Source organism: Euphorbia lathyris, chromosome 7 (assembly GCF_963576675.1).
Source record: "Euphorbia lathyris chromosome 7, ddEupLath1.1, whole genome shotgun sequence".
Taxonomy (NCBI): Eukaryota; Viridiplantae; Streptophyta; class Magnoliopsida; order Malpighiales; family Euphorbiaceae; genus Euphorbia; species Euphorbia lathyris.
In genome coordinates this window covers 74,625,175-74,647,877 of record NC_088916.1, presented here as the reverse complement: position 1 = coordinate 74,647,877, position 22,703 = coordinate 74,625,175, and the positions used below count along the sequence as shown (strand labels likewise).

The following is a 22,703-nucleotide window of genomic DNA, read 5'->3' as shown; positions in this document are numbered from 1 at the left end:
CTAATTTTTTTACGATCTAGAACCATCACCAAAAGCTCTTCTATTGAAATGTCTCCTGTAAATTGGCTGCCACCGGAATCTCACACTTGTCATCCCTATATGGTTCTATTGAAACATGATTCAACCCATAAGTAGTGCAATTGCACACCTCGTTAACAAATAAGGTTCAAAATTACACATTTTCTGAGAATAATTAACAAAAATTCCTTCAACGACATTTAAAATTTGCACCATCCAATCAGCATTAACATTAAAATTGTACTATTTTATACCTAATGATTAAATCTTCTCTCTTTCAATGACTATTAGTATCAGATTTATACATTATCCTTATTTACAAGATAAGATCCAACTTTATACCTATAATATTTTTCAAGAAAGTGTAAATTTACCTTTAACATTTATATGAAACAATTTCACCCTTAAATTTTCAAACATATCAATTTTACTCCTATCTAACAAAAAAAAAAAAAAAATAATAATAATACTGAGATCCTTCAAAATAAACATTTCTTACGTTAGGGAGAAACTTATGTACTTCCCAAAAACCGAAAGAGGCAATTTGGACTTTATCCCTATTTTTATTAAAAAAAAAACAAAAACTGAATTAATAAAATACAGCAAATCCTGCATTTCCTCTACTATGAATCCTTTTTATAACACAGAAAATTTACCAAACCAATCCCAAAAAAATTGGAGTAAAAAAAAGAATGAAGAAAAAAAACCCTATACATGAATTAATTTCCTAATCAAACAGTAGTTGGAGTCAAATTATGTTTATTAATCTGAATCTGAATCTGTTGCAGCTGCAAATTCTTCAATCCATTCCCATTCCCACCTGATCTCCTTCTCTTCCAAAGACTATCATTTTCTCTCGATCCATCTGCAACTTTCTTAATCACCGGCAATGGCGGATCCATTTCTTCTATCTTAATCGAATCAACCGAATTAGCTGAATGAACTGAATTCCCAATTACTCTTCTTCTTCTTCCATTAAAGGTCGTTCCTTTTTCTCTGCAAGAACTGGAATTCATGGCGGATTTGGGGGTTTTGGTAGAAAAGATTCTCTTTAGCTTAGAGTATTTGAGAGGTGGAAGAGGGAGAGGAGTAGTGGTGGAGATGGAGTTGATTTTGTTGTTGTGTCTTTTGACTTGACCCATACAGCTGATTTTTGGGGATAAAGGGTCGCCGGAAAATGACATTGAGCGGCGGTTTTGTAATCGGGGGATAGAGACTTCTTTGATTGATGGTTTTGAACATAGCATGGGGAGAAATGTGGGTTTTTGTTGGAGGTTTATGTTTTGATGATGATGATGATTGTAGCCATTACCCATTGGAGAAGAAGAAGAAGATTTAGAAGAAAGTTTGCTGCTTTTCTTGATGTTTTGACAGAGGAAAAGAGTAGGAATTGAAGAGAGAGAGAGAGGAGTATGGGGGTGTTAGAAAGGGGGTAATATATGTATATATATATATGGACTAGTTAATTAATTAATTAACTAAGGAAAAAAATAAAAAAGCATCAAGCCTTACACTTTTCTATATTTATTGATTTTATTTTGTTTATTTTTTTTGCGGGATAAGGTGTAGAAATACCTTAATATTTATAGGTACGAGCAATTTTACTTCAAACGTTTAAAATTGTATCATAACATTGACAGTCAAGAGCAATTTTACCTAAAACGTTGATAAGTTGTATTAATTTAAGAAATAATTCATCAAACTGTCTTTTCGATTATATATGCGTTATATATGCCTTATATTATAATATAAAACAGTAACGATGGAGTTGAGATGTCACTTGCTCCTTTTTTACTGATAAAAAAATATAATATAAAATATAATATATTACCTTTAGTTATATATTTAAATTATTTATAAAAAGATTATTTTATCCGTACTATATCTAAGAGTTCTACAGAATTTAAATTAATTCCTAAAATCTCTCTAATTCTCTGCATATCTATATCTAAAAGTTCTACATAATTTAAATTAATCCCTAAAATCTCTCTAATTCTCTGCATATCTATCTATATATAATATAAAACAGTAACGATGGAGCTGAGGTGTCACTTCATTATTTTTTACTGATAAAAAATATAATATAATATATAATATATTAATTTTAATTATATTATTATATTTATCTATAAAAAGATTATTTAAATTAAATGTGAAAACAAAATAATAATATTTAATTTATATAGCACCTTTATATCATTAATTGTAATTATTAAATTATATTTTTTGTTAATATTTATATATTAAGATGAATCTGTGCATCTCACGGGTCAAAACTAGTTAGTAACATATGATTAGACGTGGAAAAAATTCAAAAAATTCAAAAAATATACTGTATTTTATATGAATTGGACAAAAAAATTCAAAAGCTTCACTGAATTTAAAAATATTAGTCTCTAATTTAATTATTAATTTTGAAAAAATATGATTTTTTTTAAAACAATGGATATGTAATTTTTGTAGAATAAGAAACAAAATGGGTGTGTTGTATAATGATGTCTGATAATGACCCAACCTGCCAATATTAAAAGTAAAATTGCTTTTGACTGCCAATGTTAGGGGACAAATTGCACAATTTTAGACGGTAGAGATAAAATTACTTCTAGATGTAAACGTTAGGGGGGTATTTTTACACATTATCCCATTTTTTTACAATAAGTTTAGGTATTATGATATCTAACACATAGATTTACGAGAGAGTTTACATATTATTTTTAACCATGAACTCTAAAAATAATAGCGAAAATCAAATTCTGAAGGGTTGCTAAAACAATCGCTTTATTATATGAAATATACTAAACGGATTCAAGATTTAGTAGGAAATGATGCTTCTGGTGGTCTCTCATGATTTATAGGTGTTAAATTAGTATTTTTTTTAATAATTTTTATGTTAAATTTAAAGTCACGTATCTAATTTTTTAATATAATTTTTAAATAATTTTTCAACGACTAATAGATATTCAAGTCATTTTACTAGCCCTCTGAATCCGTACCGTAAACATTAAATTGGGTTAAAAATGTATGCCATTTATCTACTGTGTCACATGACGTTTCTCATGGTTTGAAATGATTTTTTTTAGAAAAAAAAAAAAAGTTTGAAATTAAATATTTATTATCTGTAATATAAGTATAGAGTGATAATGATGGTATTTGTTTCATATAAGATGAAAAGGACAATATAATTCTAATCAGAGTTTAATATTCATCCGGCTATTTAGGAGCTCCATGCATATCATTTTCTTTTATTTTATTCTATACAAATTCTAATAATTAATTAATTCCATATAAGACTTTTTCAAATCAATAAAATAAAACAAATAAAATTAATATTGATTAAATCCGTTGTAAATATCGTTCTTTAACAAGAAAATTAACCCAGTTTCTCTGCTCATATACACCTATAAAACAACTAATTAAAAAAAAAAAAAAAACTAGAAAACATCTAATTATTCAGAAATAAAAAGGTCAAATTTTCCTTCCAAAATTATTAAAAAAATATCAATTTTATCTTTACTGTAAAAAAAGAGTTTAATTTTGATTCGTGCTTATTTTCGCGATAGTAAATTTAATTCACTTAAATGCAAAAAAAAAAAAAAAGAAAAAAAGAAAAATTCATATATATATATATATTTTATCAATTGACCCGTATTTATATAGGTTGCAAATGAAGACTTTTAAAATGGAAAATGTATTTTTTTTTTCTAAGAAAAAAGAGTGAAATAAATGAGGGTTCAGTTTCTTGAACAATATTTCAAAAAAAGGAGACTGTTGTTTTGGTATGTAGCATAGTAGTACGCGTAATTCAAATAAAGGATAACAATTAGTGCTAATTATGTAAAATTTTCAATTTGCTGACCCACTTTTTGTCTCCTAATCCAACAACTTTATTGCATTCCATATTTTTTTACTATTAAATTATTATTTTTTTTGTTACAATGGAGAGACTAACCTCAAGAAAACACCAAAAACAGACCGACCATTAAAGATGGATCATTTTGGGAAGTCCATACCCACAAAAATTAGTAAAAAGAATGTCATGGATGCCTGCAGGAGGCATATCACACTCGTGAAAACCTAAACTCAAACTCCCTGTGTAGTTTGTCATCCAATCAACTGTCATATTCCCTTCCCGTGGGATATGAACGAGCTGCACCTCCCAATCTTTGTCATATAGATCACGACACACCATAATAAGCTAAGAAAAACAATGTCGTTGAACCACCTCATGACTAACAAGCTGAATTACTACCAACGAGTCCATTTCGAAAAATACCTTCCGGTAATACCTAGCCTATGTGTACTTGAGGCCAAAATATAAACCTCATAGTTGTGCAAAAACCAAGATTCACCGCCACACCTCCTAACCACTGACCATGCTCATCACGTAGAATCCCTCCTAAATTGTCAATTTTAGACTCACATTTCTACTCGGTTTGTATGGACTAATTGTAATATTTATTCATTAAGAGCCCGTTTGTTTTACCTATTGTTTGTTGTTAGAAAAAAGATGTTTTTCTAAAAAGCAGATATTTTTTGCTTTTATAAAAAAGATACTTTTCAGGTATAAGAGATAGGAGATTACAAACCAAACACTTACGGAAAATTTGGTATTCTATGAAGATAGAGATAGAGATAAATGTTGAAATAGAGATAAGGATAAAAGGTTGGGATAAGGATTAAAACTCTCACTTTTGAAGTGAAAAGGCAAACATGAGCATGAAAATGAGCAACCAAACACCTCTAATTCAATAACTAGTAGAATAGTGATGATATTTGTGGTGGTTTCTCGTGATTTTCGTGTGCTAAATTAATGTTGTTTAGGTGTTTTTCTGTAAAAAAAATAAGGCAATATACACAATTTTTACATAATTTCTTTCGTTTTTCAGTGATTGGTGGGTGCTCGAGTCTTTCTGGATTTGTCCCTGAGTAGAATGAAACTATTAGTAGTAGTGAGAAATATTTTAGATTCAATTTCTACTAAATATATCTATAGGGAAGGATGAAGAGTCCGTACTATAACTAAATCTCGAACAAACTTATCTCAATCAGAATATTTATGGTTTAGGCGAAAAAAATTCTTTAGTTATAATTTTTCTCTTAATAGAAATGAAATGATTTTTTAGAAAATTTTTCTTTAAATAAGGTGTGATTGGAAAAGTTCCGCCTAATGCTTCTATTTATATCAATTGTTATTTAAACAATTGACACCGGTATTTTAAATATTAAGCATATTAGATATTGACACATGACCATTCGAATATTTTGAACACTCAGTTTTATACACCCTCTAACTATCCACATATGAGCATGGGCAAGGGGAAATGATACTATGGCGGAAGGACCTTGGTCCTCCCAACCAGTCGAAAAATACATTTTAGTATGGTAGTGAAATTTTTTGACCCCTATCAAAATTCTCAGATGTTTTTCGATCCAGCCAACAATCTTTTTTAAAATTTTAGCTCCTTCCATTTTTTATTCTACGTTCGCAGCTTATAGTAAGCAACGATTAAAAAAAAATACTAGTTTAAGAGGGCGTTTGTTTCAGCTTTTCGGATGAGCGTTTAGCGTTTCACTCCAAACCGCAGAAAATATAACGTTTGGTTAGGTTTATATAACCGCAGCGTTTAGCATTTTCTCTGGAAACTGTAGCGTTTTGGAGCGTTTCATGAAAAGCTCATATTTGGAGCTTTTCATAAACAGCTGTTTGTAGTTATTTATTATTGATAAAATTATCCCTCTTATTTCCACGAAATATATTTATTCTTTAACATTATTTATATTTCTACAACATAATTACCAGAAGAATAAGGTTTTGTTGCGTTCAATAAATTTTTAATATAGATTGTTTTTATTAATTTGTGTAACACATATTTTATTTTATAATAGGATAAGGTGCAAAAATACCCCTAACATTTATAGTTAGGAGCAATTTTACTCTTAACGTCTAAAATAGTGCAATTATACCCCTGATGTTGGCAGCCAAAAGCAATTTTACCCATAACATTGACAAGTTGGGTCAATTTGAGAAATAATTTATTAAATTGTCTTCTTGGTCATGAATACTGTCATCTACACTTCACATGTGCATCATTTTATCATCGTTAGTAACAGATCATAAACATATAATTAGACGTGAATTTTTTTTAAGAAAATAAAAAAAATATATATTGTCTTTTGTACGAGTTCGACAAAAAAATTTCAACTATTTCGTCGAATTTATAAATATTAATTTTCAATTTTATTATTAAATCACAAAAAAATATGAAATCTCTTTTTTAGAAATACTAGTATGTGCAATTGGTGTAAAATATGAAATAAAATATCTATGTTTTCTAATAATATCTGAAATCCATCCAACTTGCCCATGTTAGGAGTAAAATTACTCTAGCTGCCAACGTTGTGAGTAAAATTATACAATTTTAAACGTTAAGAGTAAAATTATTCATAGTTGTAAACATTATGGGCATTTTTTCACATTTTTCCTTTTATAATTTCATCGTTGATTAATTTAAAACATGTCCATATTAGACATTCTAAATCCGAACAGCAACAGTTCAATATAATTTTACCAAACACTGGTAATTAAACAACTAACAACAACAGCTAACAGCTTACTGCAACTGCAAACAGCTAACAGCAACCGCAACCGCTATTAGCCAACCGCTGAACCAAACAAGCCCTAAATTTTGCATTGGGCTAATATTTAATATCTTGTGATATATTTTAAAATTTACAATTTATATTTTACAATCCATAATTTATTTTCAAAGAAATGTTTATAAGAGTTGAAAATAAGGCCTATGATTAGGTGTTATTGAAAAAATAAATAAAAAACATATGGATAAATATTAGGTACTACTTAATTAGGTTTGACCTATAATTATTAGTCAAACTGCAAAGCCCTGTTCTCAATTTTATCTTCATTTTGAATCTATTATTGTGTCCATATTGCTTTTGTTTTATTTTTATTTGTAATACTTTTTTTTTAATCTCGTAGTCCTTGCATGCTTAATTAGATAATTTAAATTTAAAATTTGAAAATCCCAACCTAATTAGGTGTTTGTTGAGATTAATATTTATTATATATACATGTATGAAAACATCTGTCTAACAAATCAACATAAAATTAAATTAATAATGCAAGTCACATGATTAGTTCTTTATAAGAAAACATTCAACTCATTGCCTTCTTATTGTTATAATTTACATATAAGACGTATCTAGGATTCACTGATAGAGGTATTTATAGTGGTATTTCGTGATTTATAGGTATTAAATTCATATTTTTTTTAATATTTTTACATAAAAAATTAAGCTCCGTATAGTTTTCATAGAATTTTTGTCATTTTTCGACGATCAGTGGATGCTTAAGCTCTCCATGCTTCTTCTGGATCCGTCTCTGACAGTACCTAATATTTTAACTGATCAGGGACTGTCATATTCGTATTGAGGTTAACACTTATATCTGCGGTCAAAAGTGACTTGGTTCAGAATTCATTGACAGAAAGTACTTATGGTACTCTATTAATATATTTTTACTGAAAAAATAAGAGTTCTTATATAGTTTCTATGGAGTTTTTCAATATTTTTCGATGACTAGCGGGTAATCAAGTTCTTTCTAACACCCTTAGATTTGTCTCAGACTCCGAAATAAAGTTAACAAAAGGTATAAAGGAACTATAAAGAGAGAAAGTAGGGAGAGTGCTTATATATACTGTGATAAGGTCCAAATTTTTTCTAAAGTTTTAAAGGAAGTATAAATTTACCTTTAATGTATGAAATAGTATAAATTTATCCTATCGTTTCAATTAAGATCAATTTATCTTTATGCTATCGAAAATTTGAACGAACGAGTTTGACCGTTATTTAACTGTCATATCGGATCTTCTAAACATCAATTATGTCTAAGATATTTATAATATTACTAATATAGTTTCAAAAACTTGTCAAATACCAACAACTAAGCGTGTCACATATAAATTAATTCCAAAAAAAAAATGTCAAATTGGCTAAAATGTTTGTTGTGCAGTTACAAACAACCAACCAAAATATACGAACTTATTTCAATTTATCGATAAACTTATTTAGAAGATATGATATAATAATTAAATAACTGTCAAACTAGTTCATTCAAATTTTTTGTAAAATTGATTTTGATTAAAAATGTTAATAAATTTATACCATTTCATACTTTAAAAAGAAATTTACATTTCGTCCTAAAATGATAGGGGTAAATTTGAAAATTCTCCTTAAATGTAGATCTTTATACCTTTGAAGGGGTTTGTGGATTTTATTGGCTAAATTGATAGTACAAGTCATATCATTAGCAATGCAATGAATAAAGCTTGAAAATGAAGTGATTAACCATAATTCAATATAGTTTTCCTTCTGGTGGAAGTATTGAAAATGTCGTTTTCATCCTTATATTAAAAGTTAATTTTGGAGTTAAATGATTCCTTTTCCTATTCAATTTTGGAGTTCAATGATTCCTTTTCCCATTAAAAGTATTAAATGTATTTCAAAATTTATTAAATTAGGAGTACAAAACATGTGAACCTTTGATAAAAATGAAAAATAATATGATTTCCTAAAATTTTCAAAATTTGTTTAATATTAATTTGAAAATATTCCCCCTTTGCATCGTCCCTCGCCAAGATCAAGGACATCAGCTTGGCAGACCGCCCTTGTCAGACCAGGGGCTCGTCATGATTCAGCGTTCTTGCTCTCCCATCCTGCGGATTCGGTGGTCACCAATCCAGAGTTAGGAAGTGATCTGCCAATAAATAGAAGACTATTTGAAGATGTACCGGAAGGAAGTCGGAGGAACCGTCGAGCACCACCAAGGAATACAGCCAATCCGGGAATCACTATTGGCGAACATCAGGTACCTTAAGTGCCAACTGGAACACAGGCTGGCCAAGGGCAAACTAATGAGACCGCAGACCCTGGTCACTCGCAGGGCGGACATGTTGATCCAAGGCGTGGGAGGCGGACCAAATCTCATGGGCGAAGACGATCTAGATCCCGTTCCTACCGTAGAAGGCGGACCAAATCACCTCGTCAGGAAATACCACTGCCCCCGCCGCCGGGACAGAGAGGTGGTGGAGGTCCTCCACTCAGAGCACCAGGAAGAGGTGGTAGACGATCACCATCAGACCCCACATCACCGTCTAGCTCCTCCTCCTCTCAACGGAGTAGATCCCATAGCAGGAGACGCCCAAGGATAGATCGTAACTATATAGCTGAGGAGGTTCGGGCAGAGATGCGAAGGCAGAATGAAGAGAATGCAAGGCACAATCCTTTTGCTAACCGAGAATCGCCATTCACAAGGCGGATCGAAGATGTGACAACCGATAGGCAGTTCAAAGTCCCAAACATACCTAGCTACTTTAGGAGAAGATAATCCTGAGGCCCATGCAAGAAAATATAGCATGTTGCTTGCAATTAACGACGCCAGTGAAGCAGTCTTGTGCCGAATGTTCATAACCACATTGAAGGGACCGGCGTATGATTGGTTCCAATCTCTTCCGCCAGGGTCAATAGATAGCTGGAATCAGCTGAGCAGGGAATTTTACTCAAAATTTGCAGGCAGCATCCCGCCAGTTGTTTCATCATGAAAGCTTTTTGAGTTAAAGCAAAAGGAGGACGAATCCCTCAGAGACTACATCAACAAGTTCAACAAATTATGCATCCAAGTAGTAGATGTGGACGTCCCCACTGCTGTCGAAGCAGTGATAAAGAATACGACCTGCAAAAGCCTGCAAGAGGATCTGATCAGACATAAGCCTAGGACCATCGCAAATTTGATGGAAAGATGCAAGGATTTCATGGAAGTTGATGATATCCGCAAAGAATATGCTTATCCTTCTAAAAGAGGGAAAAGTGAATCTCGAAGAAGAGATAAGGAGAAGGAAAAACTCCCTGATTCATCCGTCAGAGGTAGACGGAGGAGTTCCAGAAATAAATCGGTGTATACACCATCGTTCACACCATTGAACGTCCCTAAAAGTGAAGTGCTGATGTGGCTAGAAAATAGCCAACACAAGCGGAGCATTTCATACCCCGAACCAAAAGGGGGAATACACCAATACGAGGAGAAACGCCAAAAATTATTGCAGATATCACAGAAGAAATGGACATGAAACAGATGCATGTTGGGAACTGGTCAGGGAGATCGAAAGGCTCATTGAGAAAGGGAAGTTGGATAGGTTCGTTCATAATGACAAAAAGAAAGATGAAGATAAGCCAAAGGATGATCCAAAAAAGAAAGCTAAAGGCGTTATCAATGTCATTGCTGGCGGACCAGGATACCAGCCCTCAGTTAAAAAATCCAGAACAACCGCCCTTGATAGAGCATCACTTAATCGCCCATTCGCAGACCTTGGCCCAGCAATTCCTCCACACGTGGATGCTCTTGTTATCACCATGATGGTAGAAAGATGGGAGATGAAGTGAGTGATGGTAGATACAGGAAGTTCATGCAACGTTATCACTAGAGGAGCTTTCGCCAAGCTTAAAGTTGATCCAATCCAGATAGAGACCACCATTGTGGACATCTTAGGAGTAACAGGCCATACGATCCAAACAAAAGGACAGATGACCTTAGAATGTGAATTAACAAAATTTTGTATTTTCTATACAAAAATAAATGAAGTAATTAAAGAGTTGATAGTGATAAAAATTAAAGAGGTTAAAAGTATTATATATAAACTAAATAGTATAATGTTTTTTTTTAATAGAACTAGTGTGATAAATTAAAAACACAAGAACTGATAAATTGTTTGTTCTAATTTATAATTATAATTTTTGAAAAAGTTTGGAGGCCAACTAAAACATGTATCGTTTAAAAGAAAATAGTAAATTTCGATATAAGTAATTAAAAAATTATAATCTGAAAGTACGTTAGAAAAGTTTGTATATGCATTTTCAATATTATAGATTGTGATAGAGCAATAATAGTCAGTACTTAAAACTGTTTTTGGCACAACGACGAAAAACATACTCCATCTAAAATCGATTTTATTGTCTTTTTCTCCAAGAACGACTTAATGAATTTTTAATGAGTCAGATCTATGTAATGATAGATAAAATCCTTATGTTTTTCTATAACAGAAAACATGATGGCACACATATAAGGAGACAAACGATAACCACTTATATGAAGAGAAGGGAGAAAGAATAAAAAAAACTACAAATAAAGAAGACACTGTCAAATCTACCATAGTGAATCAATCAAAAAATTTATTCAATATGAAAACAAAACAAAGCAAAAAAAAAAAACGTTCTCGTTAAAAGTAAAAAAAAACCCTCAAAATCTGGATGAATCCACAAAGTTTACATCTAGACAAAAATATCTAGGCAACAATTTAAATTTATCTTCGAGTCACCACATAACTATTGTTTTCACAGGGGAAGACCAACGGTGAGAACATCACCTTAATATATCATACTCATCTGAAGTCGAATCATCGATACTGATACCACTAGTTAGAATCTAATGAGTTTTTATTATTAGGAAAAACTATACGTCTTGTGAAGAGGTTAATTGCATTAATGATTAATGATTATTGAAGTTTGGAGACTGTTTCAAAAAGATCAGTGAATTTTATTTTGTTTCAATAAAGTTATTGAATTTTTCTTTTTTATTTAAATAAAGTAATTTCGACCAGTTCAGATATAACAAGTCTCTTGAATAGTGAAGTAATAACCACGTTGAAAAAAACTTATATTTACATATAAAATGATAACCACGAAATGGTAAAAAAAAATCTTTAACTAAGTAGTAGTAGGCACCTAGTGCTCGTGTTATTCTAGCTACTCACTCTTTTTTGTTAATGCTAAATCAAAGTTTCAATCAGTTGAACTAAGTACATGAAAAAATATATATTTTTATTAATTATTTACCCTTAAAATTTGTATAATTTTTTATTAATTATTTTAAATAGGAGTATTAACATTATTTACCTTTAAAATTGTACAAATTTATTAATAATGTTTTAAGAAAGATCAATTTTATTCCTATTTAAAATAATATTTTAACAAGGTGATTTGATAGTTAATTTGTTAGTCATATCTGAATTTCTAAACAAAATTGTCTATAAATTGAAACAATTTTGTTCAATTTCTGATTGTTTGTAACTATGTTAATAATACAGTAAATATTTTAAACATTTTGATAGTTTTTCTGTAATTAACTCATACGTGGCAGACTTAATTGTTGCTATTTTGTTTGTAATTGTATTAGTAATACAATAAACATTTCAGTCATAATTGTTGTTTGAAAGGACTGATATAACAGTTAAATGATTGTCAAATTAGTCCTTTCAATTTTTGTGTTTTGTAAAAATAAAATTGATTTTATTTGAAAATGTTAGAGATAAATTTATTATATCTAAGGATGACTAAAAATAATAAGGATAAAAAAGTCTTTCGGACCCTCAAATTCATCATCCATGTTTTGGATGGTTTTTTTCTAGCTTTTAACCGGAAGATAATCTCATAATTTACTTTGCTTTGATTTTCTTTTTTTTTTTTGAATAAGTTTTTCCATTAATCTACTACTATGGTAATAAGTTTTTTGCTCTTTCTTGTAGTTTTTCCTATATGAGTGGTCGTGGTTTATTTCATATGTGGATGGTTGTGGTTTATCTCTTTATATGAGTATTATTATGAAAAAGCAAAAAATGTGTTGTCTCTCATCACACGGTTCTGGCTCATTGAAAGATTATGAAATTATTCTTGGAGAAAAAGACTTTGAAATCGATTCTGGGTGAATGACGTTTATTTCTCGTGGTTGTGTCAAAAACAGTTCCAAGTACGGTGTACCATTACTATATCACAATCTATGATATCGAATATAGAAATTCAACTTTAACATACTTTTAAATTGTAACACTTCCAATTGAAATTTACTTATAAACGAAACAGATATAATTTTTCTTAAAAAGTAGGCATTATACTCATTTGGCTCCTAAAACTAAAGTTTCAAAGTCGATTAGAACCTTGAACTATCAAAATCATCAATCAGGTCTCTGAATTAAGAAAAAAATCATCAATTGAGTCTCTATCTTATCCTAAAATCAGAAATTGTGACTATTGAATATAAACTGTAATAATCTTTGTGTTGGTTCAAAATGAGTTTGGGGGAGAGAGTTTGAAACTGTTCAACCGAATGATTTTTTATGAGGCCTCAATTGATGCTTTTTATTTTTAGGGACATAATTGATGATTTTGATAAATAAAGACTTAATTGACTTTGAAGCATTAATTTGGGAAGCAAAATATGCATTATGCCTGAAAAGTAATTAGAATAATTTTAACCTTAACTCTAACATAATTAAATTTTACATTAAACTTTTTTTTGAATAGACATCTTTCTACTGCGAACAATATTTTGTGAGATTTTTGTTTTAGTTATTAAAATATGATATTCTAAACATGAAACGACAGAAAAATAAATAAAAAAACAAATGAAACGACAGAAGAAAAAGTGAAAACGTAAGAAGATAAATTTTTTTAAAATTATAACCGTCGTACAATGGAGGTGAAATAGGAAACAGAGCACATGAAGATCACGTGCACAGAAGAACATTCGAAAAGGCTTAGAGCATAGATGGGTACAGCTCAGCCGACACGCCATTCATGTTGGCATGTGTCGGGCACGTGGAAGGTTCCGTAACTTTTTTTATTTATATATTATGATTATTTTTATGGGCAGTTAGTTCTTCCACCTAAAGATCACATTTTTCAAGCCACTAATAATGGCTATACATACTACCAATGCTTTGATGTCAATTTAAGGTTTAGTCTACATTTCCTTCATCTGTCTACTCAGATTATGATGACAAATAATTCCCAAATCAGATCACAATGCTAAGAAATATCAAAGAATACTTTCAGAGAAAATGACATAGAAATAAGAGAGAGAAAATCTGTGAAAAATGTTGTTTTATCATTGTAAGAGTAAAGGAATCCTTACATTTTATAAAGAGCAAAAAGACAAACAAAGATAACAACCTCACAACCAGCCAAAAGAAACTAACGGTACAAAATATAAAGGAGAGGTTATTTGGACAAAATGCTATTAACTACACATAAAAGCATAATCAGCTAGAGAGCTTCTCAATACTCCCCCTCAAGCTGGAGGTCGAGTGGAAAGAGAAGCTCCAAGCTTGTGAACATGGCGTTGGTGATTCTTGACCGGAAGCACCTTTGTGAAGACATCTGCAATCTGATCAGTAGAGGAAACATGAGCAGGGATGATGGTGCCAGCCTTGACTTGATCACGAACATAGTGACAGTCAATTTCAATATGTTTTGTGCGTTCATGGAGCACTGGATTCGCAGCAATGGAGAGAGCAGCTTGATTGTCACAATGAAGAATTGTAGGAGGCAAGTCTGTGAGACCAAGATCTTGTAGAAGAGCTGCCAGCCAGGTAACCTCACATGTGGTAAGAGCCATTGCCCATGTACTCTGCTTCAGCAGAGGATCGAGCAACTATAGATTGCTTTTTAGCCTTCCATGAAATGGGGGAATGACCCAAAAAAATGCAAAAACCAGTAGTAGACCTGCGTGTGAGAGAGCAACTGGCCCAATCACTATCACAATAGGCAGTCAGTTTTGCAGCAGAAGAAGAAGCAAGCAAAATTCCCTGAGATGAAGTTCCAACCAAGTATCTGAGAATGCGTTTAGCAGCTTGCAAGTGTACAGAAGTAGGTTGGTGTAGAAATTGAGTGAGCAACTGGACAGGGAAAGCTATGTCAGGCCTTGTAATAGTAAGGTAAATCAATTTACCAATGAGGCGTTGATAGATAGCTGGATCATGTAAAGGTTCACCCTTGTCCTGTGTAAGCTTGAAATGAGGATCCATTGGAAGTTGCAGAGCCTTGGAATGTGTCATTCCAAATTCTTGAAGGATGTCTTGAGTATACTTTTTCTGTGAAACAAAGAAACCTGAAGGTGTTCTGTTAATCTCCAAGCCAAGAAAGTATCTTAATGGACCAAGATCTTTCATATGAAATGCTTGGGAAAGCATTGTTTTCAAATGAGAAATAGAGAGGTCACAATTGCCTGTAATAAGAAGGTCATCCACGTACACAAGGACCACAGTAATAGTATGACCACAAGATTTGATAAACAAGCTATAGTCAGATTTGGATTGAGTGTATCCCAGAGATAAGAGAGTGCTAGAGAGCTTGGAAAACCATTGCCTGGGGGCCTGTTTAAGACCATACAAAGATTTCTTCAGCTTACAAACAGAAGAAGATTTATTGCTAATCACAGAAGTCTTTGAAGGATTAAAAACAATCCTGCTGCCAAAGTGAGTGTAACCTTGTGGCATGTGCATATAAACATCCTCATGAAGATCCACATGGAGGAAAGCATTTGTGACATCCATTTGGTAAGTGTACCATTGACCAATAGCAGCAACAGCCAATAAGGCACGCACAGTAGTCATTTTAGCGACAGGAGCAAATGTCTCCCCATAGTCCTCACCACATCTCTGCTTGCAACCTAGAATGACCAACCTAGCTTTATGCCTCTCAATCGATCCATCAGGCAAATATTTAGTTTTGAATAGCCACTTACACCCAATAGAATGTTTTCCAAAGGGTAAAGAAACAACATCCCATGTGTCATTAGATTCTAGTGCTGCGAGTTCAGTATTCATGGCTGTCACCCAGTGAGAGTGTTGAATAGCATCCTTGAAGTAAAGAGGATCTGGTTGAGTAGTGAGGACAGATAAAAAACAATGAAAACTAGGAGCAATATCAGTGATTGCTATGTTGGAAATCACTGGGGTATCAAAATCATCAAGCCATGCAGGAGCTTTATGTTGTCTAGTGGATCTGCGCAGGGGAACAGGAGGCACTATTGGGGAGATATCTGTTGAATCAGTAATAAGAGGTTCAGGTAAAGGAGATGCTGACAGGAGAGGAGCAGAGGCTTGTGAAGGCGATGGAGGAGAGTTTGGTGTATCCTTAGAAGAAGAATCCACACATAGATCATCAAAAATGGAAGGTGTGGTATTGATAACCTGAACTGCTGGTATGGGATGCATATATGAACCAGTAGAGTTGGAATGGAAGGGAAAAATAGCTTCATTGAATGACACATCTCTAGACACAAATATTTTAGAAGTGATAATGTTGAGAAGTCTGTAGCCTTTTTGAGTTGGAGGGTAGCCTAGGAATACACATGGGACTCCTCTGGGGGACAGTTTATCATTAGAGAATTCAGGATTAGAGGCAAATGCCAAGCAACCAAAGACTCTGAGATGATTATAGGTGGCAGGTTGGTTATGTAGGACTTCATAAGGGGTTCTGTTGTTTAGAACAGGTGTGGGAAGTCTGTTTATGATGTGAACAGAAGTTAACACACAATCTCCCCAATATTTGAGTGGAAGACCTGCTTGAAACCTCATAGCCCTGGAAATCTCAAGAATATGCCTATGTTTTCTTTCCACGCGAGCATTTTGTTGTGGTCTCTTGACACATGAAGTTTGATGGATAATTCCATTTTTAACAAAGAATTCCTTGCAATGAATGTCATCAAATTCTAAGGCATTGTCTGGTCTTATGTATTTGACAGATTTCTCAAAGTGAGTTTTAGCATATTGAATGAATGTTTCGAGAACAGACAATGACTCAGACTTGTATTGTAGTAAATAGACCCAAGTAGTTCTAGAATTGTCATCAACAATGGTAAAAAAATGTCTATATTTACCTCTTGTTTGTTCTTTGTATGGTCCCTAAATATCCATATGAATAAGGGCAAATGGTTCATTTGCACGAGAGTGACTTAGAGTGAAAGGCTTTTTGGTAAATTTGGATAAAGGACATGTGAGATAGATTTTGGTTTGAGTAACTGTGAAGGGTTGAATACATGGTATGAGTTTGAGTTTGCTAACAGGGGCATGTCCCAACCTGTGATGCCAAATATCTAGAGTGTCTGAGGTCATATGTTGAGAATTTGCAGCCAAACAATAAGACTCATCATTGTGGTGGTTAACAAGATAGTAAAGTCCATTCTTGACCTTACCAACCCCTATGGTCTGTCTAGTAACACAATCCACAATTATGCAATGAGTAGGGAAGAAAGATACCTCACAGTTATTGTCTTTGATTAACTTTTGCACAGACATAAGATTATGCTTGAAATGTGGGACACACAATACATTTCTCAGCTTCATTCCTGCACGAAGAATTGCATCTCTTGTATGAGATATGACAGCAGTATTCCCATTGGGAAGATTAATCTTGGAGACAGTGATGCACATCTTAGGTTCAATCAAGTTCTCCACAAGTGGTGTCATGTGATCCGATGCTCCAGAGTCAATAATCCATTCATGTGAAGAGTCTGCAGCATAGTGACATGACATCATGCCGGAGAAGTGATGCTCTATTTCCTCATCAGTATTTGAACCCTTGTGCTGAGGAATTTGGAGTTGAGGCATCATCTTTGCTAATTGTTCCAGTTGTTGAGGGGTGAACAGCAAACCTGCTGTCTCAGCACTATTTCCAGTTTGAACATTAGCAGCCATCTTTGTAGAATGAGTGTTTCTGGAACTTGAAGATCCTGATTGCCATTTCTGTGTTGAAGGCACTCCATTATTGAATGATGTGTTGGTGGCCTTAGCTTTGTTCTTGTATCTAGAATGCCACTTAGGATAGCCTACTATATTCCAACACCTATCAATGCCATGCCCTTTTCCTCCACAAGCTGTGCAAGTAACTTGTTGTCTATCAGATGAGTTTTTGCTATACATGGCAGATAAATCATTGTCAAACTTAGTGCAGTGTAAAACTTCTCTTTGAGCTTCCTCTTGTTGCAGGGCAGCAGATGCAGTTTCCACATAAGGCAAAGGGTTCTGCAATAAAAGTTGACTTCTCTGTGCATTATATGTGTCATTGAGTCCATTCAAGAACTGAAATATCTTTGATTCTTCCTTCTGAAGATCAATATCACTCATCAAGGCCTTAACTTCAGCATTTTGATCACTGACCGTAGGTAAGAGATTCAAAGAGTCAAGCTCTTCCCACAAAGTTCTCATAACAGTATAATATTCATTTATACTGAGGTTATTCTGCTTTTCATCAAACAGTTCCTTATTAAGCTTATATTTTCTAGAACCATTAGTCAGACTAAAACGTTTCTCCAGATTAAGCCAAATGTCCTTAGCAAAGTTCATATACATCACAGATTTCTTAATTGTAGGAGAGACATTATGGGTTATCCAGGCTATTACCATATTGTTGCAGGTGTCCCACATCTCTGCCTTGGTGTCATCGTCTACAGATTTGGTGACAGTGCCGGTGACGAATCCGAGCTTTCGTTTTGAGGAGAGATTGATCTCCATGGTTCGCCTCCAAGCTCTATAGTCTGATGAACCTTGAAGTTTATCAACAACAAGAGAATTTGTGCTATCAGATGGATGTAAGAACACGGGATCTAACATGTCCTGGTATGAAATTTTTGCTGTTGACATGATGGAGAAACACACAGAAAATAGAAGAAGAAGAAGAACTTTGGATTTAGGGATTTGAGATAAAGGAGAAGGAAGAAGGAAGAAGAAGGAAGGAACTTTGGATTTAGGGATTTGAGAGAAAAGAAGGTAAGACTCTGCTTAAATGATGAAGAAAAAATTTCTCTTATTCCTTTTCACATTGTCCCGATTTGCTCTGATACCATGATGACAAATAATTCCCAAATCAGATCACAATGCTAAGGAATATCAAAGAATACTTTCAGAGAAAATGGCAGAGAAATAAGAGAGAGAAAACCTGTGAAAAAGGTTGTTTCATCATTGTAAGAGTAAAGGAATCCTTACATCTTATAAAGAGCAAAAAGACAAACAAAGATAACAACCTCACAACCAGCCAAAAGAAACTAACGGTACAAAATATAAAGGAGAGGTTATTTGGACAAAATGCTATTAACTACACATAAAAGCATAATCAGCTAGAGAGCTCCTCAATAGATTATGACCAGCAGGAAAGATTTTATTATTCTAACGAAATTAGAGATCACAATGGATAATGTACATATGGGTATCCGATAGAGATGCAAGTGCGGCGGGAATTTCCTGTCTCCATCGGTGACCCGCTCCAACGAGAATGGGGAATCACCGATAAAAATCCATATGAGATGGGGATGAGGATAATTTTATCTCCGTGACGGGAATGGGGAATGGTGTCTCCGTCACATGGGGATCTCCGAACCCGCCCCGTTAATTCCCGATGGGGAATACCGATGGATCCCAATAATTCCTCGTTATAATTAAAATTATACTTCAAATATTATAATTTATAACATTTAACTTAAATTAAATAGATTTATTTTCAAATAAAATATTAGCTAAAGACTAAATGAATATTTTTTCTAAACTAAAAGCATAGTATATCTGCCATTTTTTCGAACAAAACCTAGAATTAGAAAAAAGAAGAGAAAAAAAATATATATTGATTTAAAAAAAATCAAATAAATGGTTATTCCTCACGAGGACGAGGATGTGGGATAGGAAAAAAGTGTTTTTAAACGGGGATGGAGATTCCTCACGTGACGGGGATAGGAGACAAATCTGTCCCCATCTAACTCACAGGGATGGGGATGAGGAATACCCGACTAGTTGGGGACGAAGATGAGAAATGCATTCCCACCACGCCCCGTTTGCATTCCTAGTATCCGGCACTATCTGATTCTAATAAGACTATTTGTATCTGTGTAAAAGGATATTGGATCAAAAGCATTACCCGTGCTGAGTATGAGAATACCCTCAAGGTACCCGGTACCCGTCATAAATCTTTTATATATTAAAAAATATTATTGTTTTTTTAGATATAAGATGTGAGATTCAAACTCTAACTGTTTATTCTTTAACCATTGAATAATACCGTTAACCTACTTTATTCTTATTAATTAAGATTCAATTTTTTGATTAATAATATTAACTTTATACTTTGTTAAATTTGTAATATTTTTTGTTTTATGTATTGATTCTTAACGGGTAAGGATATTCGCGGGTATCCGTGGATTAAAATGGGATGGGTATGGAATGCAAAAAAGTATACCCGTTAGGATAATGAGACAGGTATGGGTCATTAAAAAATAAACGGAAAAGGGTTTGAAATTGAGATTGACACTACCTGCGAGTATCTTACTCGTTGCCATCCCTAAACGAAACAAGACATCGCAATGGATAATGTTCCCATAGGTAGTGTCAATTTCAAGTCCTTATCCGTTTATTTTTTTATTATCTATAACCATCCCATTATTTTAATGGGTATACTTCATGAATCTCATATCCGTCCTATTTAAATCGCGAGTACACACAGATACCCTTACCTTTAAGAATCAATACATAAAACAAACAATATTATAAATTTAACAAAAAACGATCCATAAATAATTCATCTACAAATTTAATAAATATTTCAAATTATAGAATTCTTAATCAACATTAATTAATAAAAATAAATTGGTTTAATGGTTAGAGTCAATGGATATATGAAAGTCAGATATATGATGAATACTGCATAAAAAAAAGATATATGACAAGTACCGAGTAATGGGCACCCGAGGTTATTCTCATAACCATCTCATACTTTTTTATATAGGATACGAGTAATTTCATTAGGATCGGGTAGTGCTGAGTACCTGCGAATAGGTACTCGTTGATGTCCTTAGATGAAACCGATTGTCTAAGAGGCTATGATACCATGTCAATAAATCATTTGAACTAAAAGTTAAAATGCAAGAATAATTTTATTATTATATTTGACACACTCTTGCACGTGCATGCTCTATGAAATTGAAGCATGCACAACATATGTTCATTTACTGTGTGTTGAAATTTAATCAACAAACAGGGACGGATACAGATGGGGGCTTGTGGGAGCTTGAGCACCCACTGGTTGCCAGAAAACTCTAAAAATTCTATGGAAATTGTGTACGAGTTTTTAAATTTTTTATGTAAAAGCACAAAAAATATCAATTTAGCATCTATAAATCACAAGAAAATATGAATCTTAAATCTGTTACTATCAACAAATAAGATTGTAATGATTCAAATCATCGACTATTTGATTTAAGAGACCCTAATTACATATAAAAGAACCAATTGAATTAAAAAAATTCAACTATGTAACATACACTAATAAATGTAACATGTAAATGTATGAAAGATGTAATACATTTCAAATAGTAGTATTATTTTGGAATAATAGATCAACTCTAATTCACCAAAACTTTATGAACCCATTATTAAATTAATCAAATTTATTTAATAAAATACTAAGTCACATGTGTAATATTGTTACCTCTATGCTTATGCTTATGAGTGGGAAAAATATTTGAATATTTCTTGGTCCAAAAATAGAATAATGAAGCATACATTTTATTATTTTATACCATAAATTTTTTAGACTCCAATTTATAAATAATAAATCCTATAAAATATATTCTAGACTTTTAATTTATAAATTCGAATCCTTAAAATATATTAAAAGTACTGATTTTACTAATTTAACATAATCCAAAATTATGATTTGACATAATTGTAAATAGTTTTAAAAAAATAAATTTCTGTGTAATTTTCCTACATATTAGACGCTGATAACTTGCTGGATCCGCTTTAATATCCTTTGCCGGAGTTACCTGCAAAACAAAACCGGAGACAGGATCTCCGGGAAAACTCTCCGACGATCAAGTCAGTTTTTGTCAGAATGAGTCTATAATTTAGCAATAGCTTTGTGGGAAAAAATGTGAACGTACCTCCTCCCTTATTCTTAGGGCCTTTTATAGGTGTTTTTTGGGTAACCGCCGAAGGCGGTTACTCCTTAGTGGGCCACGTTCTGAGGGCGGTTACCCCTTTTTAGGCCCTGTCCCTTTCGTGGTTTTCATGGCAACGAACGTGGTTCTGAGTGGGAGTCTTGACGCTCCGTTTAGGAATTCGGGGCGGTTTACTCGCTGCGCCCGCTTCCTTCATTCGGGTCCCGTCCAATCTTAGCCCATGGGGCTTTAATATGGGCTGGGCTTGCGAAATGAATATAACCCGTTTTGGGCTTCGCGGGTTATCACATGCCTCCCCCTTGGTCTAGTAAGAGCCCTTTTAGGGTCTTTTTATAGGGGACGCTTCGTCTTTGTCCGATTATTTCAAAGTTTTGAACTTGTGCATTTCCCCTCTTTCGTTTTCTCCGGCGTCGACCTTTTAATTCCGTTACTTCTTTTCCGGCGTTGACCTCTTAATCTCGTCACTTCACTGTGTTGTCTTTTTCATGTAAGTTTTTCTTTTCACATTTGTTCCTTGTTCAGCTTTTTGCTTCTGTTTTCCTTTTATCGATCATGTCAGACCTCGACTTCGCGCCGTTTGACGACGATTATGTCCGCGAGGTCTCTAACGAGGTCGAAGAGATGGTTGAGGAAGCTTCGACCAGCTCTCCTGGGTGTAATTCTCATCCCGCCGACTTCCTTCATCTGGCAAATACAACCGACGAGGGTTTAGGTTTTGACCCCAAAAAGTTGATTCCGCCACCTGTCCCAACCCCTCGTTTGTTACCAAAGAAGGACAGGTCGGGAAGTCTGGTTTGTCAAGAGACAATCGATGATTTGCGGGAGCATTATCCCTGGCTCCGAGGTCTCAAGATTATCATTCCTGGGGAGGATAGGGGACCGGGCGATTACCCAA

General features: G+C 33.4%; 1 protein-coding gene across 1 annotated transcript; it reads right to left on the bottom strand.

Annotated features, from left to right (window-relative positions):
* Positions 1-515: 515 nt before the first annotated feature.
* LOC136200516 (uncharacterized) lies at positions 516-1,430 on the bottom strand. The gene has a single exon (XM_065990888.1). It carries the CDS (start codon positions 1,332-1,334, stop codon positions 750-752), a length of 585 nt encoding a protein of 194 aa, XP_065846960.1. The 5' UTR covers positions 1,335-1,430; the 3' UTR covers positions 516-749.
* Positions 1,431-22,703: the final 21,273 nt, after the last annotated feature.

What these genes read in the sequence shown, in the direction of transcription:
- LOC136200516 (XM_065990888.1), bottom strand. Translation starts at nt 1,334, where the DNA reads ATGGGTAATGGCTACAATCATCATCATCATCAAAACATAAACCTCCAA.